The sequence below is a fragment of the Gymnoscopelus microlampas genome (assembly GCF_963454915.1).
Source record: "Gymnoscopelus microlampas genome assembly, chromosome: 18".
Taxonomy (NCBI): Eukaryota; Metazoa; Chordata; class Actinopteri; order Myctophiformes; family Myctophidae; genus Gymnoscopelus; species Gymnoscopelus microlampas.
The window spans coordinates 27,532,455-27,549,772 of record NC_139955.1 but is presented as its reverse complement, the minus strand read 5'-3'; the positions used below and the strand labels follow the sequence as shown (position 1 = coordinate 27,549,772).

Genomic DNA, 17,318 nt, shown 5'->3' with positions numbered 1-17,318 from the left:
TGGGCTAGTCTCACAGTGTCCCAAACCATTGGTTGTACAGTGTCCTCCAGAATTATTAGCACCTTCAAAATAAGACATGCTTTCAAGTGTTGAAACTTTATGAATGCATTTTCTAAAGAAGTGCATGTTATGTTTACATTCATAATTAAATAAAGGCTATGCAATTTGATGCATATCTACACTGAATTGATTGGGTTTATGATTGATTATTTTTGGAAAAAAGACAAACATAGCCTACTGTACACATGGTACACCATCCGGATTTGAACTTTACCACAAGGGGAGCCAATAATATTATATAATATAATATTTTCTAAATAAATAACTATGATATATTGATATGCTTGTGAAGCAGCTGTTCTTCATTCTGTACTTCTGCTATCTTAACCCAAATGTCCCCAAGTTACATCTTCATACCTCAAACTTTGAGCTTCATTCAAACCTTAGATTGTGCAAATTCTTTGGTGCTGTGCATATTCACCTGTGCTAATATTATCCCAAGTCAGTATTCTTTTAAATTTGAAGACCTCTTACTTTAATTATTCATCTATTTATTGTCTCCGCCAGGAGAGGACACTTTCCACCCCCCCCCCCCCCCCCCCCCCCCCTCGGCCAAGCTAACATTGGTCAAACCTCACGTGACACGTGACAATACGTTGAAAGAGTGTGCTCTGATTGGCTAGTGAGACGCATGACGTATAGCGGCCTATAAATAGATGTGTCACTTTGAAAGAGTCTCACGAAATGGCTGAGAAATGGCGGAGCAATACATTATGCAGACACACTGGTGTCATCACAATACGTAATATAAATAGCTTAGACAGGATTAATCAAGACCAGTACATTCCAGTACAAACTGATGGGAGGTAGAGAAAAAAATCTCGCCTGCCCTAAATGTAATTTCTGGGAACGCCACTGCCTGACTGACAGACTGACAGAAACAGACATTTCCATATATGGGCACAAAAGGGACACCGACAGATGGGTACAATGGGTATTATACTCTGACAAAGTCCCCAACACTATGACTCAGACATATATTGGTAGGAATCGGTAGTGTGACGTAAGTGTGAGGCCACGTAGCAGCCTGAACTCTAGATGTGATGGCCGCATAGCGGCCCTAACCTCTATTTAGAAATCACACAAATAGAGGGGTATGCAGCTTGGCAAGAATGGAGGGGACTGATGATGTGATTACCTCTGGCAGGTGCTATGAAAGTGAATGCACTTCATATGGTTTTACGCTGCACTTTCTGTGCTTTGTTACAACCTTTCATATGACTTATTTTTAATGACTAGTCTTTTTGGTTGTTCAGCTTGATTTTATCCTTTAAACCAAATGCCCACAAAACTCCACAGTCTATGAACCTCCCAGCTTTAAAGTCTATATTACAGTATGTATCTTCATACTGTATATATCTTGTTAACTGTTACAGCCTTTCCAGCTGTAAGTGTTGTAATAATTCTGGAGGACAGACTCACAGTATGTATACAATACACACAAGTCCATAACTGCAGCCACAACAATAAACCAATTCCCACCTATTAACACAATATTGTACACATATTTTTTTTGCATTGGCTTGGTCAGAACAAAAGTCACTAGCAATGAAATATATGATATAATCAGCCCCCTCATCACAAAATGAAAATGTTAAAATCCAATATCAAGACAACCCTAGAATTCAATACATTTATAAAGGATCTTAAATAAATATGTTAATGCTTGTGTGTTCTCCAAGTCATTTGTATGTACTTATATATCTGCAACCATACGTTTAATAGGAAACAAGCACTCTAGAAATAATCACTGAAGATATCACAATTAACCCATTCATATAAATATACATACACATTTACAAATGCCGTTTTCAAAAGTGCTGCAGACATTAATGTAGAAAACAGGAGAGGATAAAGGATGCAATCCAGGCCTTGACTCTGTAAAGCTCTGTGTATGCAGTTACTGGAAGTATTTGGTCTTTTAATCCTCGAACTGGGATACAAGAAACTGGCCCCTAATTAGAGGGGACCATATCCTTTATGACGGGTTCTCTGTTTAAGTAGGTGGCCCAGTAGACTAAGTTGAAGCTTCCAAAAAGTACCGGGAACATTATCCTCGACATCCTGTCAATTTTGCTAACACTGTTGAACGTCTTCTTGCTCTCTTGGGCTTTAGCATCTGCTTTGGCCTTAATGGGATCGGCAGAACCGCCTTTGGCAATGGTTGGTAGCATCGTGGCATCCTTAGTGATATTCGGAGCATAGTTGGCAACGGCAACAGCATAGGCGTTGTTCTTCTTGACAACAGAGGCCCGCTCCTTTTTCTGTCGAGAGAACAAAATGTTACGGAACAACATAAAAGATTGAAAGGATAGTTATCAATTGACAGCTGTTGATTAAAAATCATCCAAGCCCATTGGTGCCTCAAGCTGTAACAAAACAGCAATGATGAATTTATTTCAAATTTATCATTGCAGTTTATAGCTCCAATTAGACTGGGTTAGGCTAGATGTGTGTATCCACACGGGTGCATTTCGCCTTTCCGACATGTCGCCTTTCCGACGTTAACGAACCCTATACCTAACCCTAACCCTAACCCTAACCGCACGCGGAAGCCACTAGTCGGAGTGGCGAGATGTCGGAATGGAAGGAGCACCCCTACCCACACACATACATACATACATACATGGTTATTCTTTACAGGTAAAGTGATTGGCTATTCAGTTACCACAATCTAAACAACATTTCCACCCTTTCTGTAACACACGCATGAAGCCACCCACCCACGCACGCACCAGGGCACACACACACACACACACACACACACACACACACACACACACACACACACACACACACACACACACACACACACACACACACACACACCGTACTAGGAGACCAATTAGTAGTTTTCTCACCCTCTAACCTCGCCTCTAGCCTACCAACGCACTGCAGTTCCATGGGTAATAATATGCAGCGAACAATTCCATTCCTCAATGTGCATCTCTATTGATTTTCTTTGAAAAGAGACTCTGTCAGAGGATGTTTTGCGTTACCTTTTCATTCACAATGCTCTTTCCATCCCAAGCCCAGCCACGCTTTGTGAAATAATTAACAGTGGCAAACTCAATCAAAGCAGAGAAGACAAAGGCATAGCAGACGGCAATGAACCAGTCCATGGCGGTGGCATAGGCGACCTTGGGAAGGGAGTTCCGTGCACTGATACTGAGAGTGGTCATTGTGAGAACGGTGGTTACCCCTGCAAATAAAGGAAAGAAAAATAGTGGCACGTTCAGTTAATCCCCCCACACTGAGTGCTGCCCTAATGATAAAGTGTTGTGCTATTTATAGAATAAGGATGATGTCTTGCTGGATGCACAAGACACAGCAAGAGTCTATAACATCTAAAGTGGGAGATATTTGTACACTGTCCCCGATATTGACAGAAGGTTTAAGATCTTGTTGAAAAGAAGTAGGTCACGTGTCTTGTAAGTATAATGTAATTATTCCCATGGGGTGCATCATGCCCTGTAATAATCACAAATAATATTTTTTCCACATGGGAGTAAAATCACAGAATTACACTGGTGAAAATGACATCACCTTGACCTCTGCCAGTAAAACTAATCTAGTCAAGACAAGACAGGACTTGAGTTTATTATTGCCCCATCAACCCACATGTCCACTGACCTTCGACAATGATTTAATAGCTAGCGTAGAAGGATTGGTTTGGACCTTATATGCTATATGAACCTGGAAATATAATGAACATACTGTATATTCATTTTATTTTATTGCCCAAATTATAGTTTGTAGATTGAGTAGTTAAACTGCAAAAAAAAGACCAAAAAAGCTGTTGAACTACTTGACTCACTACACTAATATGAGTGTAGTTGAACTACCAGCAAGCTACTGCAATATATAACTATGTAGTTCAACTACATGTAGTTTACGACTACCTAACACTTGAGTAAAAGTAGAGCTATCTCAGTAGAAAATGACTGGTAAAAGATGAAATTACCCTGTACTTAAGTATTAGAAGTAATTATCTGATATGAAATATAATTAAGTATTGAAAGTAAATGTAAATGCTGTTAATATAAGAAAATCAGCCAGGCTCTCTCTCTCCCTCCTGCGCTCTCTTGCTCTCTCTCCGTGTACCGTCTTAAAAATGAAAGTGTTCAAATGAACAAAAATGCAGTTTTGATGACCAGTTGCCTCAAATTTGGGGGTCAATTTCAGAATGGTGCAATTCCATTCCCTCGTGGCAGACAACGACATCAATTCAACCCATAAAATTCCTCCTCACTTCAATGACTTTTAACAGATGGCCACATGTGATGATGCCACAGTAAATGTACACTTACCAAACACTGTCCTGGCTGGCACTGACTCTCTGTTCAACCAGAAAGACACTTGAGACAGTATGACAGTCATTATGCATGGAAGGTAGGTCTGGATGACGAAGTAGCCAATCTTCCTCTTCAAATGGAAATGAGCTGTCATGACTGTATATTCACCTGCATGGAAAAATGGAAAGGTCACAGAGGTGAGAATGCCAGTGAACATAACAATGGCTTCTGATAAATTAAAAGAACAAAAAAGTATTTCTGTCTGTCTGGGGCACGTGATGACATTGTTTTGGAGTTGTGTGTGTGTATGAAAAGGTTCACGATTTTGAGGCTTTATTTTTTGTGTTGAAATCCCCATTTGGGAATCTTAGATCACGTCATATAAGAACTGTGTTCCAAACATAAACACACCACCCTGGTGTTCTTGGCAGGGGGTTGGCTCTGCATCGTTTATGATATTCATTCATATTTGATACAGCCTGTTTCTGGCAAAAATGGAATTCATTCTGCCTTAAAAGTCTTAAGAACTACTACTTCCGGGTCTGAAATCACTGTACCTACAGCAGCCGCGTTCATGGGAAATGTAGTCTTTGGGTTGTTTGACTCGTTTCTAGTGTTTATATTGTGTTACTCTTTGGGTAAATGTGTACATTTACACCTTCAGTCGATGCTCATATCCATATGAGTAAAATCGCCAGGGTGGTGTGTTTATTTTTGGAACACAGTTCTTATATGAAGCGATCTAAGATTCCCCAATGAGGATATCAACACAAAAAGTAAAGCCACAAACCTGCGGAAAAGCGCCCTCTACTGGCAGTGATGTCAGGACTTCGGTGCTCTATAGACAAGGCTATATAGAGACAAATCTTTGGATAGTGAACACATCAACATGTAGTGTGGTATCGGATGTTGACACGTTACATTACATTGTTATAGCCTGCCAATTCATAGTCCAGAACTACACAGGCCGGTTTCCATTGGGATTAGTGACTGTTAAAGTTTTTAACAGTTTCCACAAGAGAATTTCTCAGTAATTTACGCCATGGACTCCATTTATGTTTGTCATTCTATTAATATTATCCTGTTAATTTTTTATTTATTTTTATTTTCAGTTGCCTATAATTTTTTAAGCCCTTTTCTCCCCAATGTAGTAGTTATGCCAATTGATTCCTCCCCACACACATTTATGTGTTGTCACTGCTGTTGTATCCTACTGACTCACCTGCCAGTGAAGAGCCCCCACCGGAAGAACTTTTTTCGGCTCCTCCCGCCCAACACAGCCCGCAGGGGTAGGCTACATGCAATGATCAATATCACCTCCCCGCCCGGCTTCCCTCCCCCGAACATGGGCCAATTGTGTTCACATAGACGCCCGACAAAGCCGGTTGCACCACAATGGATTCAAAGTTCGAATCCACAACCTCCGTGGTGGTGGGCAGGGACTTTACCACTGCGCCACCAGTCGGTCATTTATATTTTCTAAATAAAATTTGAGGTCTGCTCATATTTGTCTCCGCCAGGGCAAAAGGCATGGTTGAGATTGTTTTGCACCATGTCCGTCCGTCCGTCCGTCCGTCCGTCCTGTCTGTGAACAGTTAATGTCTGGCAACGTTGGCTACTTTGCATGCACACTCGCTCCCTCCCATTATCTCTATAGTCAAGTGAGCGAGACGGATCCGTCACATTGCTGGTCGGCCCACAAGAACCTACATGACCTGGTGGAGACCTGTGCTCTGTACACTTTTTCTAGTTGTGTCTGATTTGTGTCTGATTTAGGCCTATTAGTTAAACTTTTTACGTGTGAATATAAGTGTTACCATCTTTTGATGTGCCACTAGCCCTAGTTACCCCAGTGGAAAGAACTATGCTGTGTATATAAAAGACAGTTTATTCATATCTATCACCAGACTATATGGTATATTATTAGTTATATTGTACTACTGTACTCTTAACACCTTACGGTATATCACACAATAATATAGTGGCCTTATGTATCCTGTACTTTCAAATGTTTTAATACAATTACATGTTTTATTTAATCATGTTTATTCTGTTAAGTTTCCATTGTTATTGTTTACACCAGGCTGAAGGCGTGGCAGAGACTATGTTTTCGCCCCTGTCCATCCGTGTGTCCGTGCGTGCGTGCGTGTGTGTGTGAGTGTGTTCGTCCATCAGTCTGTTAACAGCTAATTTCCGGCACCGTTGGACTAATCTGCGTGAAACTATGCACGCAAACCCCCTGGAGGCCAGAGCAGAACCAGTTGCCCAAATCTTTCACATGGGCCTGGTATATCACCATCACCAGGCAGATTTTTGCAAAACACATTTTAGCTATTTCTCCAATCGTAAATTGGTACACACTTATCGCTAAAGTCATGTGATCAAGACGGATTTGACCGATTTTTCATAAACCATCTGATTGGCTAAGATTGGCATCTAACGTTTGCAGGAGTGACTCGTTTTGAACAAAATGCCTCAAATCATGAACGCAGCGTCCGATTGCCGTGAAAGGTTGAGGAAGAAATGGCCCCCTTTTCACATTGGCCTATTATAGCGCTACAAGGACGCCGACTTTTGCAACAAAAAATCATATTACTCCTACACATTTTTTCCAATTCAGGCAAATCGGTACACATTATGTCTATAGTCATGTGATCAAGACGGATCTGTAAGGTTTTTTACAGTCCATCTTGATTGGCTAAGATTGGCATCTAAAGTTTGCAGCAGTGGCTCATTTTGAAAAGAATGCTCATATCATGAACGCAGCGTCCGATTGCTGTGAAAGTTCACACACGCCTGTTTTAGTGCCACCAGGAAGCCGACTTTTGCAAAGAACCTCCACCCAACTATAAACTATAACAAGCCACTTCACATTGATAACAATACAATTAACAGTAACTCAAACACAAAAATATATTCTACACTCCCACAAATCAACATATTGTGTCTGTGCAATAACTTCAGCAATATTAATCCCTCTACTTCTACAGATTCCACTCACCTCCATAATAACTGAATTCTGAACATTGCTGGCCCACAATAACCTACCTGACCTGGGGGAGATCTGTGCTCCAAGGAGCACTTTTTCTAGTTCTATACAATATCCGCTCAATACACGAGTGGTGCCTTAGGTAAACAGAAGATTATTAATATAAATGTGAACAAAAAATGCCAGCAATCACATCACGTCGCCTCACAATCTTCCCCTTTAGATGGGTAAATTCTTTGGTCCACTGCTCCAGAGTCCAGACACTCAACAATCCTGGCTTCTCCTGACTCAAACAGTGGGTATGCCAACGATAACTGTCTGCACTACCTTATTCAATCCATATCTACTGAAAACTAATTTTTAAGCCTCATTTATGCTCCATTTTACAAAAATGACGCGATACGACGTGGTGTTAACTTGTAGATCTGCACTGAGCACATCTAATTATATACGTACAGGCCATTCTTGCATTCATGATCCCTGGAAATAACCATTTGAGTGACCCCATAACATTTCATCTAGCACTACCATCAGGCAGAAATGTCAGTTTTGCACACATAATATAACAGGCAAATTGCAGGAAAACCTCTACTGATTTTCATGACCCCCATGGCCTTTCCTCTAGTGTCAACCTTACCCTAAAATGTACTATTTTCTGTTTTACTGGTACTTACTTTCTAGATGTTTTTATTGTGTTATTTTCATTACTATAAATTAATTTCACTCTAAAGCTTTTGGGGCCCTAAGGATGACAATCTTGTTTGTATTTAAACCACTTTGGTCTGGTTGGGTGTAATGATCAGCAAATCCTCAAGGGGTCACTAGTAAGGCTTTTACATTTTTGAAGATGAGAGTAATGTAATGTTTGTCCTCGAATGTGCTGAGAAGGGAATAATATAAAGCAGAGCCTGAATGCCAAGATCAAATATAATGTTCACATTTGTAATCACATTTTATAAATAAAATGTTTTCAATCAATTTGTGAGTTATCTGACTGAACTTAGGTAATTGTGTTCTTTCTGAATTGTGTCAATCATTTCTTGGGCATTCTTGTTCTTTGAAGACCTCAGATTCTAATAAAACTCCTTCAGCAAAGCTTTGAGGTCTTTGTGTTCAGGTTTTTATTCTGTTCTATTTGTAATAAATTTAACAAACCTGCCAACAAACCATTACATTTCAAGTCCTCATACAGTAATACTGTATACAGCAGGAAGCAACGGATCTCCTCTCAACTTCTCCTCAAACTACGTCTACAAGCTCTAGGATGCACATGGATATCCCTGCGGACATGAGATGTGACAAAATGTATGTCATATGACCCTGCCACACGACCGGTGCAAGTATAATTTGGCCTTTATATGGGATCCATACTATTAACCAGCCAATTACAACACCCCTGTCCCTCCGGGTTATGGGATGTACCGGTATTACCGGTCGCCGGTCGCCAATTGCATGCATGCAATTTGTCAGAACAAGCCGATGTTAGATTAACAGCAATATACATTCATCAACATGACAACATGCTCCCAAATGAGTCGTGTCCATGGCTAGATAGGAGAGTGTAGAGACATTGGTAACTGAGGGCGAGAGAGGGGAGAGAGGGGAGAGACGTGAAACTAGTTGACTTCTTACTCGGGTCCTGGCAACTCACCTGGAGCATGTAGTTAGTGCACTAACTGACTGCACTACCAGGCATCCCTTGAAGAATTTAAATAATTAGGCAGAATTTGATGCATAGGCTAATCACAGACCAACCTACTGCTCTCAATGCACAGCCTCACAACAGTTCATCATTACTGGGCCCTCAGTACCAAAACCTTGTGATTAATAATGTTTTCCCTAGGCACACGTAAGTTTGCCTCTCCTCCAATGCACAATAACATACACTATTTGTATGCATCACAACTAGCAGATAAAATGTTCACTCAACTGGTCATACCAACCAGACCACATCATTTCATAGCAACCCCATCATTCTTGATGACTGAGGAGGTGGAGGTGACTGTGAATCGTATCATGTCAATAAAACACTCTTATATGAAGTCTTATATGAAATACATCCCCCAGAATGCAGCTTTAAAATACTCAAGCTTTCTTTGGCAGGGATTAGAGTTGCCTTATACTTGAGAGTAGTTTAAAAAAAAATGTATATAAAATAATCCATCCACACATAGAATATGTCACATTATGATTCTGTCACCACTTCTAGCAACGCATCATGCCTGACAAGGCTGTGAAACATTGCCAATGGTGCAGTAACAAGCAGAGCTTCCAAATGGAGAGATATCTCAAAGAGAAGCCAAGATTAGACATGAGAAGAAAAAGATGTGTTACCCATGGCAACAGAACAGAGAAACATAGCTCATTTGCTGCGATTCTGAAATGAAGGCCTTGATACATACTGCCACTTGGCACGGGGGAAGTCCTTTTCAGCAGCGGGGGTGGGGGGTGGGTCGATTCCAAGGACTAATCCCCATAGATTTCTTATTTTTTTGCGTACTAGTTGTGTTGCCTCCGTTTTCACTGGTTTTGTGAAGACGAAGACTCTCTCTAACATGTACACACACACACACACACACACACACACACACACACACACACACACACACACACACACACACACACACACACACACACACACACACACACACACACACACACACACACACACACACACACACACACACACACACACTAATGCACTACATTCCCAGCGGTGGAATTTTGAAAAACATGAGCGAGTGCCCTGTTAGTACACTATGGAGCTCCGCACAGAAATCCCAGGGTGTTAATGAAACTCCGCGGGTGTAAAAATGGACCCTTATGAGTGTAGCCCCACCTCTCTAGGTCGTCTCCAGACGAGCCCTCCATCATTGCCTCATGGTCAATCTTTACACTGTGATGGGTGTAAAAGGGGCCACTGTTATACTGTCAGAGTTCAATTAACACTCTGGATTTTACTATGTATATCTTCCGTAATTGAATTTGCATGCCTGCCCCAATGCCTTGTTGTGGATGGGGGAGGAGGGATCCATGAGATGAGACTGAATTCTCTCAAGAGACGCTTAAGATCCCTTCACTGAGTGCGGGAAGATGGTAATTATAGCATGAAGATGATCATCACTGCGTGGCCACAGATGTAGGAAAGCGACATTACGTGCTTACATGACTAGTTGTCTGGTGAAGCCTATACAATAAAAGCTGTCAAAGAGAGGGCAGATCCTTTCATACGGGGCAATATGATGTAGCAGTTGCTGCTGAATAGGACGTTTTAATGACAGAGAGCTGGCCTACATTACAGGAAGGTATCTGAAACCAGTGATTCTCAACTGGTTTCCTCTATATTGCTACTATGTGCCAAGTTTGGTGTGGATTGGAACAACGGTGCGCCCCCGACCACATGTGGCCCCTGGTGTACCTAATCTCATGGCAGTCCATGATGTCTGCATGATGTACAAGTACATTCCCTGGATATGACGCTAGTACAGTATGTCACAGGTACTTGCCCCCAATCCAACTCTTGATGCTGAGTGCCAAGCAGGGAGGCATTGGGTCCCAATTTTATAGTCTTTGATATGAACCATTGGATTGAACCATGTCCTCCCAGTCTTAGGGCAGACACTCTAAAGACTGTCAGTACTAACAGGTAATGTACTGTAGGATGTGGTCGTGGGGGTTGTGCAATATGTCACCTCAACAGTAACAGATATAGTGTAGGATGTTGGCCATGGGGGTTGTGCAATAGCCAGAAGGTGTGTATGTAAAACTGTTACTTGAAATCTATGTGTTTTGTTTTTGGAACTACAAAGTAAAAAAGCACAGCTTGTTATATAATAACTCAGCCCAAAGCGTCGGGCCTAACAACTGCTGTGATTTAATCACAATGTACCATGGCCTGTCATGAGTTATTGCTTTTATAATACAATACCGTTTTTAATGACAATTTGATCATAATGTTTATATACTTTGCAGCCTAGCAGTTTTTCTGTTAGCTGTGGAGTGATTAAGAGCTGTACAAAGGCATTCGACTTCATAGCCATGGTACAGTATGATTATATATCTATCAACCAATCAGATTGGGTGATTTGAGCTACTGTATTTGTTTTAAAAATATAGGGCATTGATGTTTTGTCTAGTAACAATTGGCTAACACCGAATGTGACAAATAGATAAATATACCTGAAAAGTATTTTCTATACTGTGAAAGTGTGCTATTCATACAGGTTTCCCCCATAGTGAAGCCTGAGAGCATACTCATCTATGCCAAATGACCTAGTTTGTTGGTATGCTACACCAAACACTGACACTGTGGTATTGAATGATTCATTTAAAGTCAGCCAGTCAGGAAATGTGGAGTGACTGGTTAAACAAGTGAAAATGGTTAGTGGCAAGACGATTCTGTCTTTTATTCCGACATCATACAGCACTTAACCTAGATAGGAACATTTAGTTAAGATGAAAGGATATTGTGGCTCAATGAAATTGAGGCATGGAGGCGTGACCCGATAGCTGAATGGTAGGGCACATACGACTCTTATGCCTGATAGCGAGTCCCCGGTTTGATTCCATGTTTCCTGTCTCTCTACACTCTATAGCTATCAAATAAAGGCAAATAAAGAAAGAAAGAAAGAAAGAAATCGTGGCACGGACTCCCTTGATAGTTGAGAACACTCACCAGGGAACTTCTCTCTGGTAGTAATCTATTCCATACCTATTGGGAATAGTGGTGGAGCACTTAAGCAAGGGGACCCAGCTCCAGCAATTTTGGCCCCTTTACATTGGCTTCCAGTGTTGGATTCAAAAGTGGTTCTACTGTTATGCTAATTACATTCAAAGCAAGACCTTACATGGCCCAGTGCATTCATGGGGACAGGGTGGCCTTATGATTACAGTGATGGTCTCGGATTCAATTCCCACAGCAGCCATCAGACTATCCTTGAGACATACTGCTCAGTAATTGTAGATTTCTCTGGATAAAAGCCTCAGTTACAGTAAATGCTCTCCAGGCACATTTCTTTAGAATTTGAAGAGTAGGTTAATTGAACCACTCCAATTGCCATTTTTTTACGAGACAAACACTGGAAAAGCTTGCAGGGAGATGACACAGGAGGAAAAGACTCTTGTTGCATTTAATCCTTGGCCAGCAGGAACACTTGTGGTCCAGATGGGAGCCTCTAACACGTCACAATCATACGCACTACCAGTGCCACACACATTGACAGTCCCATTTTTAAACATGGTTCAAATCAGTCTGTCACAAATTCAGCTGTTACCAGTTGGATGTGCTTGCTGATTCCTCTCCAGCCCCCTTTGAGTAGAAATGCCCCTGCTTCAGTGCACAGCCTTTCTTTGGCAGTTAATGCACCAGTGCACTTTTGTAAGACAGGTAGCAGGTTGTATTTTGAGCTCCAACATAAGACAGTGCCATCACTAAAGAACATAGCAGCCATTCCTTTATTCTGGAGCTCCCTCTATCTATTGTGCCGATGACAGCTACAACTCCCACCTACTGTAATGCTCTCTTGCAGCATCTCTCACAAAACTCCCTCATGCTCTCTCAACTGTTCCCCCCTATCCCTTGTATGGTGGTGGTGTGATATCCAGTGAGTGTAGTGAGAACCTAAAATATCCAGTCTACATATCTCTTATTCTTTCCTTCCAATCTACATCTGTATTGGCTAGGGAATTCCCTTTAATCATGTGTCATTTTGCTCATCTTTGTTCTCTAAAGGGGGTTTCCTGTAAAGTGGGAAGTCTTGTTGGAGCAGTAGACCACGCTTTACAATATTGGTTCTCCAAGTCATACTAAATGAAGATAAAACAATTTATCTTTGCAGGAACCTCCAGAAGCAAAAATCCCATTAGTCAAATCATTTCAAGCTAAAACAGCCAGGACAAACATTTCTTTGCGTTTTTCATAACCAATAAAGTCAATAGCATAAAAAGCAACCAACGGCTAAGCACGGCAAACAACCGTGTCCATTTGGATGATGCATTGCACTGGCCAGGGTAATTTCCAATGATTTAATTTGCTTGAGTATCACTGCATTTGTGGAATAGGCAGTTCAGCCCTCTCACTTTCGGCATGGCGGAGACTATGTTTTGCACCCTGTCTGTCCGTCCGTCCATGTGTGGGTCTGTCTGTCTGTCTGCGAGCAGCTAATCTCCGGCACTGTTGGCCCGGTTGTAAAACACACTCCCTGGATGTGATTTTCAGATTGGCCTGTTATAGCGCCACCAGGAGGCCGATTTTTGCAAAACATTTCTTTTATATTACTCTTACAGATTATGTCCAAACATCACGCAAATCGGTACACAGTATCTCTATAGTCATGTGATCAACACGGATCTGTCCGATTTTCCATATTCCATCCTGATTGGCTAAGATTGCCTTCTAAAGTTTGCAGGATTGGTTTGTTTTGAATAAAATGCCTCAAATCATGAACGCAGTTCCCACTAGGCCAAGGAAGAAATGCCACCCTTTTCACATTGGCCTGTTATAGCGCCAGCAGCAGGTCTAATTTAGCAAAACAAATTTTTCGAACAAAATGTCTCAAATCACGAATGCAGTGTCCGATTGCTGTGAAAGGCCAAAGACAAAATGGCACCCTTTTCACATTGGCCTATTATAGTGCCACCAGGAGGCCACAATAACCTACCTGACCTGGCGGAGACCTGTGCTCCGAGGAGCACTCTTTCTAGTTTTTGATGCATTTAAAAAAATTAATTGCTGATGCAAAAGCTGTTTGATAGCTGTGGGTATCAGAAGAGGGAATCCATGAGGAACTACAGTGTAATTCAAAATATCTGGCCGTGACTTCATGCAAAACTCACGCACGCACGCACGCACGCACGCACGCACGCACGCACGCACGCGCACACACACACACACACACACACACACACACACACACACACACACAAAAACCTTACCTGTACTTGATTTGATGGTTTCTTGTCCCACTGTTTGCCCAAGCAGATCATACTGGTTCAAACGGGAGCTCTCTTCTTCCACTACCACTGAGTCAGAGGCATTTTTAGTCCATGCATAGGTCACCTCTGACATTGTGTAGGCATCTGAAAAGGGGTCCAAATATTGAGGAAATACTGCATAATTTGGCCCAAATTGTTGTTGTTTTTCACTGTATAGTTAAACAGCTAAATATAGTACAAATGCAAATTTTATTATGAGAAATCTTAATCTCAACACATAGAAAAATAACGTCATTTGTGGACTGACTCAAATTGTACTCTTTCAAATGTTATGTTTTCCATTCAGAATTGAATATAACATTTGCAAAACTGCAAACTAATCTTTCCACATCATATTAAATTAACTTATATGTTGCTTTCAAACCTGTTTGGTTGGTGTACACATTCTACTACTGATGTTTGTATGAGTATAGTCAGAGAATTAAGCTGTGCATTCCAGTTTCACAATATATAATTTAGGGCAGCACACTTTGAGTTGTCTAGGCGTTAACATCATCATCATTATCATCGTCTTCACCATCATCATCCTCATTAACGCAGTTACTCACAGCTGCCAAATTTCAGGGGGCAGGAGTGGAAGTCCATGGGGAAGTCCTCCAAATGCATGGGACACTCAGCATGAACTGTTAACCTGCATGCAATGAACACAAATGAAGATGAGTTTGTAAATACATGAAAAGTAAACAGCATAAAGGAAGCTAGTCATCAAAAGTAAGTGTACTGTGAGCTTTTCTCACATTGTTCATTCTGGGATCTGTAATGCATAGAAGAAGGTTGCATCTTTGATAGGACTGTACTACCTCTGATAAGAAATTGCATTGTATGCAGTTGTAAAATTCGGTCAATCCCACCCCACAGAAAGGGCTAGGGCAATGTTTTATTCAAATTGATGAACTCAGAAACATGACACCGTTGCATATAAAGCAAGACATATTATGAGAAGATTTCAAGTGATTCCGAGAAGAGGAACGACTACTGTATAATGGAGGTACTGTATATATTGCATCTGTCCAGTTTTCCAAAGTATTGTTATGCTAATGAGACACGTGGCAAAGAGCTTTGCTGACATTTGATTGAAGGGTGATAACCATTGACCTGGATTCAGCACTTTTTAAATAGTCTTGCGTCAATGTAAAACACTAAACATCAATAGCGTCCCAGGATGTGCCAATTGGTCGTGGAAAGATTTCCCAGCATGACTCAGGGTGTGCCCACACTTATTATTTTACAGTTGTATTAATTGTAGTTGCTATCATTGTTGCTATATGATTTCAGCTGTAGGTGAACTCTGACCTTTTATATAAAGTGAGTTGAATCTATGTGATATGAATGCTCTGAGGAAGGCTCATACCGAAACGCATAAGCGTTCATTTATTGCTGTGTACCCAAAAAATGTGAGTACTTTGTCCTCCATTTATTTGACATTTTGGATGTGCTACCTTTTGGGGATTTTTTTTCTTTTGATGTGTAGTTGCTATTAGTTAGATAACCGTTTTACATGTTTATTGTGATTAGTTGTTTAAAGGTTGAGTACTTTAATAAAAAGAAGAGTTTTTGTTAGAACGTTATATATTCAAGCTCTGTATTCAGTTACTGAGTGTTTGTTCAATAACAGTCTCCCCATCCCTCCAGCTCTTTAGTAAACAGAAAATAGAGAAAGAAACCCACAAAGATCATCAGCTTCAACTGTTGTGTTTCAGTTCATATTTTGTCTGATAGTTTTTCGTTTTGTTTCATCACTTCCAATCTCTGAGACTGAATAAAATAAAATAAAATAAAATAAAATAAAAAACGCACACACACACACCCACCCTAAACACACACGCATACATGCATGCACATGCACGCACGCACGCACGCACGCACGCACGCACGCACGCACGCACGCACGCACGCACGCACGCACGCACGCACGCACGCACACACACACACACACACACACACACACACACACACACACACACACAGGGTAAAACATAATCTCCACCTCCTGTTTTGGCAGAGATAAACAATGAATACTGTAGTTACATTATGTGCTGACTTCTTTGTCTGCATGAATTTATGTTATTTTGTACATATTTCATTTATTATTGTGAATTGTTTCATTTAAATGAATGAATTTTGTATTTGGGACATTCGATTACGTTCATTGCTCTAATTATTTTTATTAAACACTCTGTTACGTTTTGGTTGTGTATATTCAACTTTATTTACCTCATGGTGTAGAGAAGGGTCCCGTCATCTTGAATCCTCAAGAGTTTATTTGGCATGGTCATGTTGTGAGCTACAGACTTTTTCCCATTGTGGAAGAAGGTGTCTGGGGTCCAGATTTTACTTGCCATCAAATTGTTGAGGCGTAAAATGTTCATTGGTCCATCAAATCTCAATCTTTCATCTTTCCAGCTTTGCCGAAAGAAAACATCTATTGTGTACTCCTGTAGACAAGTTAAGTAAAAGAACAGACAAATAGCAAAATCATTGTAGCAGAAGGCAAATTAATAAAATCACAAACAAACTTTCAATGTGTGATTTTCAATGTATCTTATCAAATACAGTTCGACCACCTCTTTACTTATTTCCAACATAAAGTATAAAATGTATGTATATTTCTTATTTTCATTTTATTTGATAGGGACGATTCAGTAGAACAAAGTTCTAGTGCAGAGAATGAAACTGAGGTGATGCTCAGAGAGCTTATATCTATTGCTAATATTCAACTCTTGTCCCTAGTTCTAACATTATTATTATTATTATCTAACATTATTCTTATACTATATTATATACTATCTTACGTTATTTTTTATATATTTTTTTGTTATTGCTAGTGAAACTACTTGTATTTGCTTGCTTGTATCTCCCTCTCTGTCTCTCCCTCTGTCTCTCCTTCTCTCTCTCTCTTCCCCCCCCCCCCCCCCCCCCCCTCCTCCCCTTTTCTTCCAGATAAGGAGCAGTTTTTTGTTGCCACTATCGCGCAATTGCTT

At 40.7% G+C, this 17,318-nt stretch overlaps 1 protein-coding gene across 1 annotated transcript; it reads right to left on the bottom strand.

The window, feature by feature from the left end:
- Positions 1-1,838: 1,838 nt before the first annotated feature.
- Positions 1,839-16,706, bottom strand: gabra2b (gamma-aminobutyric acid type A receptor subunit alpha2b; the record flags this gene model as incomplete). Its single annotated transcript, XM_084040995.1, has 6 exons — positions 1,839-2,324; positions 3,060-3,262; positions 4,371-4,523; positions 14,278-14,421; positions 14,886-14,968; positions 16,552-16,706. The coding sequence occupies 6 exons, from the start codon at positions 16,704-16,706 to the stop codon at positions 2,016-2,018; spliced, it is 1,047 nt and encodes a 348-aa protein (XP_083897121.1). The 3' UTR covers positions 1,839-2,015.
- Between the last annotated feature and the right edge of the window lie 612 nt (positions 16,707-17,318).